At 49.9% G+C, this 14,530-nt stretch overlaps 1 protein-coding gene across 1 annotated transcript; it reads left to right on the forward strand.

The window, feature by feature from the left end:
• The first annotated feature begins 1,877 nt into the window (after positions 1–1,877).
• LOC115310447 lies at positions 1,878–3,365 on the forward strand. The gene has a single exon (XM_040206248.1). It carries the CDS (start codon positions 1,878–1,880, stop codon positions 3,363–3,365), a length of 1,488 nt encoding a protein of 495 aa, XP_040062182.1.
• Positions 3,366–14,530: the final 11,165 nt, after the last annotated feature.

The following is a 14,530-nucleotide window of genomic DNA, read 5'->3' on the forward strand; positions in this document are numbered from 1 at the left end:
TATCGGATGTGCAAAAACGATTCTCTAAAACTCTCTGTTCGGGAGTTTTAGGGAACCGTTTTTGAACATCCGATACGGTACAATACGTCCGGTACGAACTGCGCATATGCGACCCTTCTGTAGTATCGCATGCGGAGTGCGTACCGGAGGGCCCATCGTACCGTATCGGATGTGCAAAAACGATTCTCTAAAACTCTCTGTTAGGGAGTTTTAGGGAACCGTTTTTGCACATCCGATACGGTACAATACGTCCGGTACGAACTGCGCATATGCGAACCTTCTGTAGTATCGCATGCGGAGTGCGTACCGGAGGGCCCATCGTACCGTATCGGATGTGCAAAAACGATTCTCTAAAACTCTCTGTTCGGGAGTTTTAGGGAACCGTTTTGCACATCCGATACGGTACAATACGTCCGGTACGAACTGCGCATATGCGAACCTTCTGTAGTATCGCATGCGGAGTGCGTACCGGAGGGCCCATCGTACCGTATCGGATGTGCAAAAACGATTCTCTAAAACTCTCTGTTCGGGAGTTTTAGGGAACCGTTTTTGCACATCCGATACGGTACAATACGTCCGGTACGAACTGCGCATATGCGAACCTTCTGTAGTATCGCATGCGGAGTGCGTACCGGAGGGCCCATCGTACCGTATCGATGTGCAAAAACAATTCTCTAAAACTCTCTGTTAGGGAGTGTAAGGGTTCTGGGAAAGACGGCTGGTTTCTCGATCGGCCGGGCGACGGTCGTCTTGTCCGGCGGCGTGTATGATGCTCCCTCCCCGGTCGTTTTGTGTAGTTTTGCTTTTCTAACGGGGGACCGCGCGGGTCTTTCTGCCGACGCGGCCCCCTGGAGAGCGTCTTCCTGTGTCTCCCCCATCGGGATGACCCCTCGGGAAGAGATGTTGTTTTTTATTTTGAATCTGGAGGCTTGCGCATTCTACGGGGCTTCTTGGGTTTCAACCTGGGGGTTCCGGAGAGGCGCCGCTATGTCTGCAACGGGATGCACGGACGAAGTTACGGAGCTGTCGGCTGTAGTCCGTTGGCAAGTTAACGAATGTGTATCGACGCCCTTGCCAACTATTGGACGGTGGATATCACGTGGCTCCAGCAGAGCTTTGAAATGATTGGTTGATCCTCGCCCGAGAGTGAGGGGGTCAGCGTCTTCAAAAGTCCGTGACAGGGGAGAGAGAAGCCCCCTTTCTGGCTTGGACTTGGACTAATTTGGAGGACGGCGAATTTCCTTTGCTTTGTATATACTGTGTACAATAGCTCGCCACGTCTAAATAAACAGTTTAGACGAAGTCCTCCCGCATCTGTCGCACTCTTCTGATCGCCCACCGAACAAGGCTCATCAAACGATTGGCCCCGCAAGACACCGCCGGGCAGTCATCATCTATTCAACCAAGGGACGAACCTTTACTGGCGCAGCTCGACAGCGATGAGTGAGCCTCGGTGACGATCAGAGGATCAAGAAGGCGACAGAGGTGGTCCAGCTGAAGCTTCCTGGCTGGCCAGGTGCTTGAACGGAGCGACCGACGGAATCCGCCGACAAGCAGCGCTGAGCGTCAGGGAGCGGCACTGCCGAAGCGGACTGGCCGGTGGAAAGCGGCGCATGCGGCACATCGACGGAGAGAAAACCACCTGGGTCATCGGACAGCAACGCTGAACGACCGGTGGCTGAAACCAGGGACCTCGAGGGTCAGGAGTTCCGACGCCGAGGCCAAGGACGACTACTGAGGACGCAATATCCGGGGTCTGGGCGTCAAACTGCAGCAACGTTTGCGCCGGGTGAGTGGGATTTCTTGCGTCGGGTCGAGGTTGGCATGGCTGGTAGTTGGCGGGGCTTATGGTTTTGACGCGTCAGATGCTGGCCGACATGGAGAACGGGTTAAATGGAGAGAACTCGCAGGGGACAGGAGCCTCTGGTCAGGGGCAGGAGGCGCCACAGGGTGCGACAGAAAAGGAATCGGAGGCGGTCGCAATTCGGAGACTCGAGCTAGAATTTGAGTTGCGGAGAGCGCAACTTCAGATTGAGTCCGAAGAACGGATCGCGTTGCGCAGAGCAGAGCTAGGACATGAGAATGGTCGACCTTCGTCCTCTGGGTCGGAAACAGACGATCAACGGCACGCAGGCTTAGACCCGGTTGCGCAATGCGCAAAAGTTCTGAAAGGGTACCGCCTGCCATGTGACGCTGACGTTCCGCTATGGTTTGATGAGGTAGAAGGACTGTTTACCACGTACCAGGTGCCGGATAGTAGTCGAGTACATCTGATTATGCCGGTACTAACGGAGCGTGTCCGCTACCTGCTGCGCAGTCTGGGTCAAGACGATTGTTTAGATTACGAGTCTGTAAAACGGGCGGTGCTGAGCGAACTCAAACTCACACCAGCTGAGTACCTAGACAGGTTCGACAGGGCAGCCAAAAGAAAAGATGAAACATGGGCTCAGTTCGCCTCCCGTGTTCGAACCTACTTCACGTACTACCTTCAGGTAAGAGGTGCGGACACGAAGGAGACTGTAACGGAGCTCATGGTTGCTGATCGGATTAAGGCGAGCCTGAGTACCGATGGCCTGGAGTATGTTCGCCTTCGCGAGGGAGAGAATTGGTTGAAACCGGTCGAGGTGGCGAGGGTGTTACAGACTTACGAGCAGGCAAAAGGGAAAGGACGTGCCACGAAACAGGAGCACGTTCCAGCGGAACAGTCGGGGACGGGGCGCTCGCCAGGGTTCAAAGGTCCCGTGAACTCGGGTCGAGCAGCGGTAAGGTGTCATGTATGTCATGAGCAGGGACACATTGCCAAGCACTGCCCTCGCGCTTCGGGTAGTGAGGTGCCTCAGGGGCTGGCAAATGTTCCTGAACCGAAAGGGCAGACAGACAGAGTGTTAACCGCTCGGGTTGAGGTGAGGCGGTCGATTTCGGAGACGGGCCGCTCGAAGCTACAATTGGTTCAAGTGGAGTGCGGCGACGTACACACCGAAGCAGTGCTCGACACGGGTACCGAAATGACGGTAGTACGGGAGAGCCTGCTACCTCAAGCTTTGAGGGAACCGTCGGGCACAGTGAAGCTAGTGTCCGCTTTTGGCCACGCCATTGATGCCAATCTTGCAACACTTCCAATAAGGTTGAGCTGTCCAGGGGCGGTAGAAAATCCAACTAAAGCGGACTTAGTGTGCGCGCTCACCAATCAGCTGGCGGAAGGGGTGAACTGTTTGCTTGCCTGGGAAGATTGGGAACTGTTGAAAGCTAGGAGCGGTAAGGTCCAGGTGCAACAGGGAGGTACAGCGGCCTATCCTTGTGAAGTTGAAGAACAGAACGTCGGAAGAGATGAAGACAGCGAAGCACTGAGTTGTGGGGTTGGCTAGGTAAGCCTCGGCCCTTTAGCGCTACAATGTAACAGCCCAGCATGGGAGGGGAACCAGTAACGGAAATACTGATGCGTAGTGTGGGCTCAACAATTTATGTTGGGAGTCGACTGAGTGATCATGCCATGCCGCCTCGGTTAGACGTGAATGTTCCCCTCACCCGTGCCGCAGGGCGCTGTGAAGTGAATTGGCGAGTCGAACTTGAGGACCCAAAAGGACGTTCTTCTCGTTGCTGTTGTGAATACGTTCAATGCTAATGTAACGCTGTTTTTCTCTTTGTGTGTGTGTGTTGTTTTACACCCTTTGGAATGTCACGCACGCGTTTTGGCCCCTTTTTATGTTTGCACTGGGACATTCCGGTTTGTTAAAGTAGAATCTGTTGTTTTTATGTGTTTTGTTTTATTGTCAGCTTACGATTATGTTTGCACGCTTTGAGTCGGTTCTGAAGAACTTCACGTTAGTGTTATCTAGTTTTATTTGTTTTGCGTGTGTTTAGATTAACTGTTTAGCAGGTCCAAGGAGGACCAGAAACAGTCTTGGGGGGAAGGTGTAAGGGTTCTGGGAAAGACGGCTGGTTTCTCGATCGGCCGGGCGACGGTCGTCTTGTCCGGCGGCGTGTATGATGCTCCCTCCCCGGTCGTTTTGTGTAGTTTTGCTTTTCTAACGGGGGACCGCGCGGGTCTTTCTGCCGACGCGGCCCCCTGGAGAGCGTCTTCCTGTGTCTCCCCCATCGGGATGACCCCTCGGGAAGAGATGTTGTTTTTTATTTTGAATCTGGAGGCTTGCGCATTCTACGGGGCTTCTTGGGTTTCAACCTGGGGGTTCCGGAGAGGCGCCGCTATGTCTGCAACGGGATGCACGGACGAAGTTACGGAGCTATCGGCTGTAGTCCGTTGGCAAGTTAACGAATGTGTATCGACGCCCTTGCCAACTATTGGACGGTGGATATCACGTGGCTCCAGCAGAGCTTTGAAATGATTGGTTGATCCTCGCCCGAGAGTGAGGGGGTCAGCGTCTTCAAAAGTCCGTGACAGGGGAGAGAGAAGCCCCCTTTCTGGCTTGGACTTGGACTAATTTGGAGGACGGCGAATTTCCTTTGCTTTGTATATACTGTGTACAATAGCTCGCCACGTCTAAATAAACAGTTTAGACGAAGTCCTCCCGCATCTGTCGCACTCTTCTGATCGCCCACCGAACAAGGCTCATCAAACGATTGGCCCCGCAAGACACCGCCGGGCAGTCATCATCTATTCAACCAAGGGACGAACCTTTACTGGGAGTTTTAGGGAACCGTTTTTGCACACCCGATACGGTACAATACGTCCGGTACGAACTGCGCATATGCGAACCTTCTGTAGTATCGCATGCGGAGTGCGTACCGGAGGGCCCATCGTACCGTATCGGATGTGCAAAAACGATTCTTTAAAACTCTCTGTTAGGGAGTTTTAGGGAACCGTTTTTGCACATCCGATATGGTACAATACGTCCGGTACGAACTGCGCATATGCGAACCTTCTGTAGTATCGCATGCGGAGTGCGTACCGGAGGGCCCATCGTACCGTATCGAACGTGCAAAAACAATTCTCTAAAACTCTCTGTTAGGGAGTTTTAGGGAACCGTTTTTGCACATCCGATACGGTACAATACGTCCGGTACGAACTGCGCATATGCGAACCTTCTGTAGTATCGCATGCGGAGTGCGTACCGGAGGGCCCATCGTACCGTATCGGATGTGCAAAAACGATTCTTTAAAACTCTCTGTTAGGGAGTTTTAGGGAACCGTTTTTGCACATCCGATACGGTACAATACGTCCGGTACGAACTCCGCATATGCGAACCTTCTGTAGTCGCGCATGCGGAGTGCGTACCGGAGGGCCCATCGTACCGTATCGGATGTGCAAAAACGATTCTTTAAAACTCTCTGTTAGGGAGTTTTAGGGAACCGTTTTTGCACATCCGATATGGTACAATACGTCCGGTACGAACTGCGCATATGCGAACCTTCTGTAGTATCGCATGCGGAGTGCGTACCGGAGGGCCCATCGTACCGTATCGGATGTGCAAAAACAATTCTCTAGAACTCTCTGTTAGGGAGTTTTAGGGAACCGTTTTTGCACATCCGATACGGTACAATACGTCCGGTACGAACTGCGCATATGCGAACCTTCTGTAGTATCGCATGCGGAGTGCGTACCGGAGGGCCCATCGTACCGTATCGAACGTGCAAAAACAATTCTCTAAAACTCTCTGTTAGGGAGTTTTAGGGAATCGTTTTTGCACATCCGATACGGTACAATACGTCCGGTACGAACTGCGCATATGCGAACCTTCTATAGTATCGCATGCGGAGTGCGTACCGGAGGGCCCATCGTACCGTATCGGATGTGCAAAAACGATTCTCTAAAACTTTCTGTTCGGGAGTTTTAGGGAACCGTTTTTGCACATCCGATACGGCACAATACGTCCGGTACGAACTGCGCATATGCGAACCTTCTGTAGTATCGCATGCGGAGTGCGTACCGGAGGGCCCATCGTACCGTATCGGATGTGCAAAAACGATTCTTTAAAACTCTCTGTTAGGGAGTTTTAGGGAACCGTTTTTGCACATCCGATATGGTACAATACGTCCGGTACGAACGGCGCATATGCGAACCTTCTGTAGTATCGCATGCGGAGTGCGTACCGGAGGGCCCATCGTACCGTATCGAACGTGCAAAAACAATTCTCTAAAACTCTCTGTTAGGGAGTTTTAGGGAACCGTTTTTGCACATCCGATACGGTACAATGCGTCCGGTACGAACTGCGCATATGCGAACCTTCTGTAGTATCGCATGCGGAATGCGTACCGGAGGGCCCATCGTACCGTATCGGATGTGCAAAAACGATTCTCTAAAACTCTCTGTTCGGGAGTTTTAGGGAACCGTTTTTGAACATCCGATACGGTACAATACGTCCGGTACGAACTGCGCATATGCGAACCTTCTGTAGTATCGCATGCGGAATGCGTACCGGTGGGCCCATCGTACCGTATCGAACGTGCAAAAACAATTCTCTAAAACTCTCTGTTAGGGAGTTTTAGGGAACCGTTTTTGCACATCCGATATGGTACAATACGTCCGGTACGAACTGCGCATATGCGAACCTTCTGTAGTATCGCATGCGGAGTGCGTACCGGAGGGCCCATCGTACCGTATCGAACGTGCAAAAACAATTCTCTAAAACTCTCTGTTAGGGAGTTTTAGGGAACCGTTTTTGCACATCCGATACGGTACAATACGTCCGGTACGAACTGCGCATATGCGAACCTTCTGTAGTATCGCATGCGGAGTGCGTACCGGAGGGCCCATCGTACCGTATCGGATGTGCAAAAACGATTCTCTAAAACTCTCTGTTAGGGAGTTTTAGGGAACCGTTTTTGAACATCCGATACGGTACAATACGTCCGGTACGAACTGCGCATATGCGAACCTTCTGTAGTAGCGCATGCGGAGTGCGTACCGGAGGGCCCATTGTACCGTATCGGATGTGCAAAAATGATTCTCTAAAACTCTCTATTAGGGAGTTTTAGGGAACCGTTTTTGCTCATCCGATACGGTACAATACGTCCGGTACGAACTCCGCATATGCGAACCTTCTGTAGTAGCGCATGCGGAGTGCGTACCGGAGGGCCCATTGTACCGTATCGGATGTGCAGAAACGATTCTCTAAAACTCTCTATTATGGAGTTTTAGGGAACCGTTTTTGCACATCCGATACGGTAAAATACGTCCGGTACGAACTCCGCATATGCGAACCTTCTGTAGTAGCGCCTGCGGAGTGCGTACCGGAGGGCCCATTGTACCGTATCGGATGTGCAAAAACGTTTCTCTAAAACTCTGTATTATGGAGTTTTAGGGAACCGTTTTCGCACATCCGATACGGTAAAATACGTCCGGTACGAACTCCGCATATGCGAACCTTCTGTAGTCGCGCATGCGGAGTGCGTACCGGAGGGCCCATTGTACCGTATCGGATGTGCAAAAACGATTCTCTAAAACTCTCTATTATGGAGTTTTAGGGAACCGTTTTCGCACATCCGATACGGTACAATACGTCCGGTACGAACTCCGCATATGCGAACCTTCTGTAGTCGCGCATGCGGAGTGCGTACCGGAGGGCCCATTGTACCGTATCGGATGTGCAAAAACGATTCTCTAAAACTCTCTATTATGGAGTTTTAGGGAACCGTTTTCGCACATCCGATACGGTAAAATACGTCCGGTACGAACTCCGCATATGCGAACCTTTTGTAGTAGCGCATGCGGAGTGCGTACCGGAGGGCCCATTGTACCGTATCGGATGTGCAAAAACGATTCTCTAAAACTCTCTATTATGGAGTTTTAGGGAACCGTTTTTGCACATCCAATACGGTAAAATACGTCCGGTACGAACTCCGCATATGCGAACCTTCTGTAGTAGCGCATGCGGAGTGCGTACCGGAGGGCCCATTGTACCGTATCGGATGTGCAAAAACGATTCTCTAAAACTCTCTGTTAGGGAGTTTTAGGGAACCGCTTTTGCACATCCAATACGGTACAATACGTCCGGTACGAACTCCGCATATGCGAACCTTTTGTAGTAGCGCATGCGGAGTGCGTACTGGAGGGCCCATTGTACCGTATCGGATGTGCAAAAACGATTCTCTAAAACTCTCTGTTAGGGAGTTTTAGGGAACCGTTTTTGCACATCCGATACGGTACAATACGTCCGGTACGAACTCCGCATATGCGAACCTTTTGTAGTAGCGCATGCGGAGTGCGTACCGGAGGGCCCATTGTACCGTATCGGATGTGCAAAAACGATTCTCTAAAACTCTCTATTATGGAGTTTTAGGGAACCGTTTTCGCACATCCGATACGGTAAAATACGTCCGGTACGAACTCCGCATATGCGAACCTTTTGTAGTAGCGCATGCGGAGTGCGTACCGGAGGGCCCATTGTACCGTATCGGATGTGCAAAAACGATTCTCTAAAACTCTCTATTATGGAGTTTTAGGGAACCGTTTTTGCACATCCAATACGGTACAATACGTCCGGTACGAACTCCGCATATGCGAACCTTCAGTAGTAGTGGATGCGGAGTGCGTACCGGAGGGCCCATTGTACCGTATCGGATGTGCAAAAACGATTCTCTAAAACTCTCTATTATGGAGTTTTAGGGAACCGTTTTTGCACATCCAATACGGTACAATACGTCCGGTACGAACTCCGCATACGCGAACCTTTTGTAGTAGCGCATGCGGAGTGCGTACCGGAGGGCCCATTGTACCGTATCGGATGTGCAAAAACGATTCTCTAAAACTCTCTATTATGGAGTTTTAGGGAACCGTTTTTGCACATCCGATACGGTAAAATACGTCCGGTACGAACTCCGCATATGCGAACCTTTTGTAGTAGCGCATGCGGAGTGCGTACCGGAGGGCCCATTGTACCGTATCGGATGTGCAAAAACGATTCTCTAAAACTCTCTATTATGGAGTTTTAGGGAACCGTTTTTGCACATCCAATACGGTAAAATACGTCCGGTACGAACTCCGCATATGCGAACCTTCTGTAGTAGCGCATGCGGAGTGCGTACCGGAGGGCCCATTGTACCGTATCGAATGTGCAAAAACGATTCTCTAAAACTCTCTGCTAGGGAGTTTTAGGGAACCGTTTTTGCACATCCGATACGGTAGAATACGTCAGGTAGGAACTCCGCATATGCGAACCTTCTGTAGTCGCGCATGCGGAGTGCGTACCGGAGGGCCCATTGTACCGTATCGGATGTGCAAAAACGATTCTCTAAAACTCTCTGTTAGGGAGTTTTAGGGAACCGTTTTTGCACATCCGATACGGTAAAATACGTCCGGTACGAACTGAACATATGCGAGCCTTTTGTGGTAGTGCATGCGGAGTGGGTACCGGAGGGGCCATTGTACCGTATCGGATGTGCAAAAACGATTCTCTAAAACTCTCTATTATGGAGTTTTAGGGAACCGTTTTTGCACATCCGATACGGTAAAATACGTCCGGTACGAACTCCGCATATGCGAACCTTTTGTAGTAGCGCATTCGGAGTGCATACCGGAGGGCCCATCGTACCGTATCGGATGTGCAAAAACAATTCTCTAAAACTCTCTATTATGGAGTTTTAGGGAACCGTTTTTGCACATCCGATACGGTAAAATACGTCCGGTACGAACTCCGCATATGCGAACCTTTTGTAGTAGCGCATGCGGAGTGCGTACCGGAGGGCCCATTGTACCGTATCGGATGTGCAAAAACAATTCTCTAAAACTCTCTATTATGGAGTTTTAGGGAACCGTTTTTGCACATCCAATACGGTACAATACGTCCGGTACGAACTCCGCATATGCGAACCTTTTGTAGTAGCGCATGCGGAGTGCGTACCGGAGGGCCCATTGTACCGTATCGGATGTGCAAAAACGATTCTCTAAAACTCTATTATGGAGTTTTAGGGAACCGTTTTTGCACATCCAATACGGTAAAATACGTCCGGTACGAACTCCGCATATGCGAACCTTCTGTAGTAGCGCATGCGGAGTGCGTACCGGAGGGCCCATTGTACCGTATCGGATGTGCAAAAACGATTCTCTAAAACTCTCTGTTAGGGAGTTTTAGGGAACCGTTTTTGCACATCCGATACGGTAAAATACGTCCGGTACGAACTCCGCATATGCGAACCTTCTGTAGTCGCGCATGCGGAGTGCGTACCGGAGGGCCCATTGTACCGTATCGGATGTGCAAAAACGATTCTCTAAAACTCTCTGTGAGGGAGTTTTAGGGAACCGTTTTTGCACATCCGATACGGTAAAATACGTCCGGTACGAACTGAACATATGCGAGCCTTTTGTGGTAGTGCATGCGGAGTGGGTACCGGAGGGCCCATTGTACCGTATCGGATGTGCAAAAACGATTCTCTAAAACTCTCTATTATGGAGTTTTAGGGAACCGTTTTTGCACATCCGATACGGTAAAATACGTCCGGTACGAACTCCGCATATGCGAACCTTTTGTAGAAGCGCATTTGGAGTGCGTACCGGAGGGCCCATCGTACCGTATCGGATGTGCAAAAACAATTCTCTAAAACTCTCTATTATGGAGTTTTAGGGAACCGTTTTTGCACATCCGATACGGTAAAATACGTCCGGTACGAACTCCGCATATGCGAACCTTTTGTTGTAGCGCATGCGGAGTGCGTACCGGAGGGCCCATTGTACCGTATCGGATGTGCAAAAACGATTCTCTAAAACTCTCTATTATGGAGTTTTAGGGAACCGTTTTTGCACATCCGATACGGTAAAATACGTCCGGTACGAACTCCGCATATGCGAACCTTTTGTAGTAGCGCATTCGGAGTGCGTACCGGAGGGCCCATTGTACTGTATCGGATGTGCAAAAACAATTCTCTAAAACTCTCTATTATGGAGTTTTAGGGAACCGTTTTTGCACATCCGATACGGTAAAATACGTCCGGTACGAACTCCGCATATGCGAACCTTTTGTAGTAGCGCATTCGGAGTGCGTACCGGAGGGCCCATTGTACCGTATCGGATGTGCAAAAACAATTCTCTAAAACTCTCTATTATGGAGTTTTAGGGAACCGTTTTTGCACATCCGATACGGTAAAATACGTCCGGTACGAACTCCGCATATGCGAACCTTTTGTAGTAGCGCATTCGGAGTGCGTACAGGAGGGCCCATTGTACCGTATCGGATGTGCAAAAACGACTCTCTAAAACTCTCTATTATGGAGTTTTAGGGAACCGTTTTTGCACATCCGATACGGTAAAATACGTCCGGTACGAACTCCGCATATGCGAACCTTTTGTAGTAGCGCATTCGGAGTGCGTACCGGAGGGCCCATCGTACCGTATCGGATGTGGAAAAACAATTCTCTAAAACTCTCTATTATGGAGTTTTAGGGAACCGTTTTTGCACATCCGATACGGTAAAATACGTCCGGTACGAACTCCGCATATGCGAACCTTTTGTAGTAGCGCATTCGGAGTGCGTACCGGAGGGCCCATTGTACCGTATCGGATGTGCAAAAACAATTCTCTAAAACTCTCTATTATGGAGTTTTAGGGAACCGTTTTTGCACATCCGATACGGTAAAATACGTCCGGTACGAACTCCGCATATGCGAACCTTTTGTAGTAGCGCATGCGGAGTGCGTACCGGAGGGCCCATTGTACCGTATAGGATGTGCAAAAACGATTCTCTAAAACTCTCTATTATGAAGTTTTAGGGAACCGTTTTTGCACATCCAATACGGTACATTACGTCCGGTACGAACTCCGCATATGCGAACCTTTTGTAGTAGCGCATGCGGAGTGCGTACCGGAGGGCCCATTGTACCGTATCGGATGTGCAAAAACGATTCTCTAAAACTCTCTATTATGGAGTTTTAGGGAACCGTTTTTGCACATCCAATACGGTAAAATACGTCCGGTACGAACTCCGCATATGCGAACCTTCTGTAGTAGCGCATGCGGAGTGCGTACCGGAGGGCCCATTGTACCGTATCGGATGTGCAAAAACGATTCTCTAAAACTCTCTGTTAGGGAGTTTTAGGGAACCGTTTTTGCACATCCGATACGGTAAAATACGTCCGGTACGAACTCCGCATATGCGAACCTTCTGTAGTAGCGCATGCGGAGTGCGTATCGGAGGGCCCATTGTACCGTATCGGATGTGCAAAAACGATTCTCTAAAACTCTCTGTTAGGGAGTTTTAGGGAACCGTTTTTGCACATCCGATACGGTAAAATACGTCCGGTACGAACTCCGCATATGCGAACCTTCTGTAGTCGCGCATGCGGAGTGCGTACCGGAGGGCCCATTGTACCGTATCGGATGTGCAAAAACGATTCTCTAAAACTCTCTGTTAGGGAGTTTTAGGGAACCGTTTTTGCACATCCGATACGGTAAAATACGTCCGGTACGAACTCCGCATATGCGAACCTTTTGTAGTAGCGCATGCGGAGTGCGTACCGGAGGGCCCATTGTACCGTATCGGATGTGCAAAAACGATTCTCTAAAACTCTCTATTATGGAGTTTTAGGGAACCGTTTTTGCACATCCGATACGGTAAAATACGTCCGGTACGAGCTCCGCATATGCGATCCTTCTGTAGTCGCGCATGCGGAGTGCGTACCGGAGGGCTCATTGTACCGTATCGGATGTGCAAAAACGATTCTCTAAAACTCTCTGTTAGGGAGTTTTAGGGAACCGTTTTTGCACATCCGATACGGTAAAATACGTCCGGTACGAACTCCACATATGCGAACCTTCTGTAGTCGCGCATGCGGAGTGCGTACCGGAGGGCCCATTGTACCGTATCGGATGTGCAAAAACAATTCTCTAAAACTCTCTATTATGGAGTTTTAGGGAACCGTTTTTGCACATCCGATACGGTAAAATACGTCCGGTACGAACTCCGCATATGCGAACCTTTTGTAGTAGCGCATGCGGAGTGCGTACCGGAGGGCCCATTGTACCGTATTGGATGTGCAAAAACAATTCTCTAAAACTCTCTATTATGGAGTTTTAGGGAACCGTTTTTGCACATCCGATACGGTACAATACGTCCGGTACGAACTCCGCATATGCGAACCTTCTGTAGTAGCGCATGCGGAGTGCGTACCGGAGGGCCCATTGTACCGTATCGGATGTGCAAAAACAATTCTCTAAAACTCTCTATTATGGAGTTTTAGGGAACCGTTTTTGCACATCCGATACGGTACAATACGTCCGGTACGAACTCCGCATATGCGAACCTTTTGTAGTAGCGCATTCGGAGTGCGTACCGGAGGGCCCATCGTACCGTATCGGATGTGCAAAAACAATTCTCTAAAACTCTCTATTATGGAGTTTTAGGGAACCGTTTTTGCACATCCGATACGGTAAAATACGTCCGGTACGAACTCCGCATATGCGAACCTTTTGTAGTAGCGCATGCGGAGTGCGTACCGGAGGGCCCATTGTACCGTATCGGATGTGCAAAAACAATTCTCTAAAACTCTCTATTATGGAGTTTTAGGGAACCGTTTTTGCACATCCGATACGGTAAAATACGCCCGGTACGAACTCCGCATATGCGAATCTTCTGTAGTAGCGCATGCGGAGTGCGTACCGGAGGGCCCATTGTACCGTATCGGATGTGCAAAAACGATTCTCTAAAACTCTCTATTATGGAGTTTTAGGGAACCGTTTTTGCACACCGATACGGTAAAATACGTCCGGTACGAACTCCGCATATGCGAATCTTCTGTAGTAGCGCATGCGGAGTGCGTACCGGAGGGCCCATTGTACCGTATCAGATGTGCAAAAACAATTCTCTAAAACTCTCTATTATGGAGTTTTAGGGAACCGTTTTTGCACATCCAATACGGTAAAATACGTCCGGTACGAACTCCGCATATGCGAACCTTCTGTAGTCGCGTATGCGGAGTGCGTACCGGAGGGCCCATTGTACCGTATCGGATGTGCAAAAACGATTCTCTAAAACTCTCTGTTAGGGAGTTTTAGGGAACCGTTTTTGCACATCCGGTACGGTAAAATACGTCCGGTACGAACTCCGCATATGCGAACCTTCTGTAGTCGCGCATGCGGAGTGCGTACCGGAGGGCCCATTGTACCGTATCGGATGTGCAAAAACGATTCTCTAAAACTCTCTGTTAGGGAGTTTTAGGGAACCGTTTTTGCACATCCGATACGGTAAAATACGTCCGGTACGAACTCCGCATATGCGAACCTTCTGTAGTCGCGCATGCGGAGTGCGTACCGGAGGGCCCATTGTACCGTATCGGATGTGCAAAAACGATTCTCTAAAACTCTCTGTTAGGGAGTTTTAGGGAACCGTTTTTGCACATCCGATACGGTAAAATACGTCCGGTACGAACTGAACATATGCGAGCCTTTTGTGGTAGTGCATGCGGAGTGGGTACCGGAGGGCCCATCGTACCGTATCGGATGTGCAAAAACGATTCTCAAAAACTCTCTATTAGGGAGTTTTAGGGAACCGTTTTTGCACATCCGATACGGTAAAATACGTCCGGTACGAACTCCGCATATGCGAACCTTCTGTAGTCGCGCATGCGGAGTGCGTACCGGAGGGCC

This window comes from Ixodes scapularis, unplaced genomic scaffold (assembly GCF_016920785.2).
Source record: "Ixodes scapularis isolate PalLabHiFi unplaced genomic scaffold, ASM1692078v2 PGA_scaffold0__279_contigs__length_252992795, whole genome shotgun sequence".
Taxonomy (NCBI): Eukaryota; Metazoa; Arthropoda; class Arachnida; order Ixodida; family Ixodidae; genus Ixodes; species Ixodes scapularis.

Bases quoted from the DNA above. Each gene is read 5' to 3' on its own strand.
- LOC115310447 (XM_040206248.1), top strand. From the start codon at position 1,878: ATGGAGAACGGGTTAAATGGAGAGAACTCGCAGGGGACAGGAGCCTCT.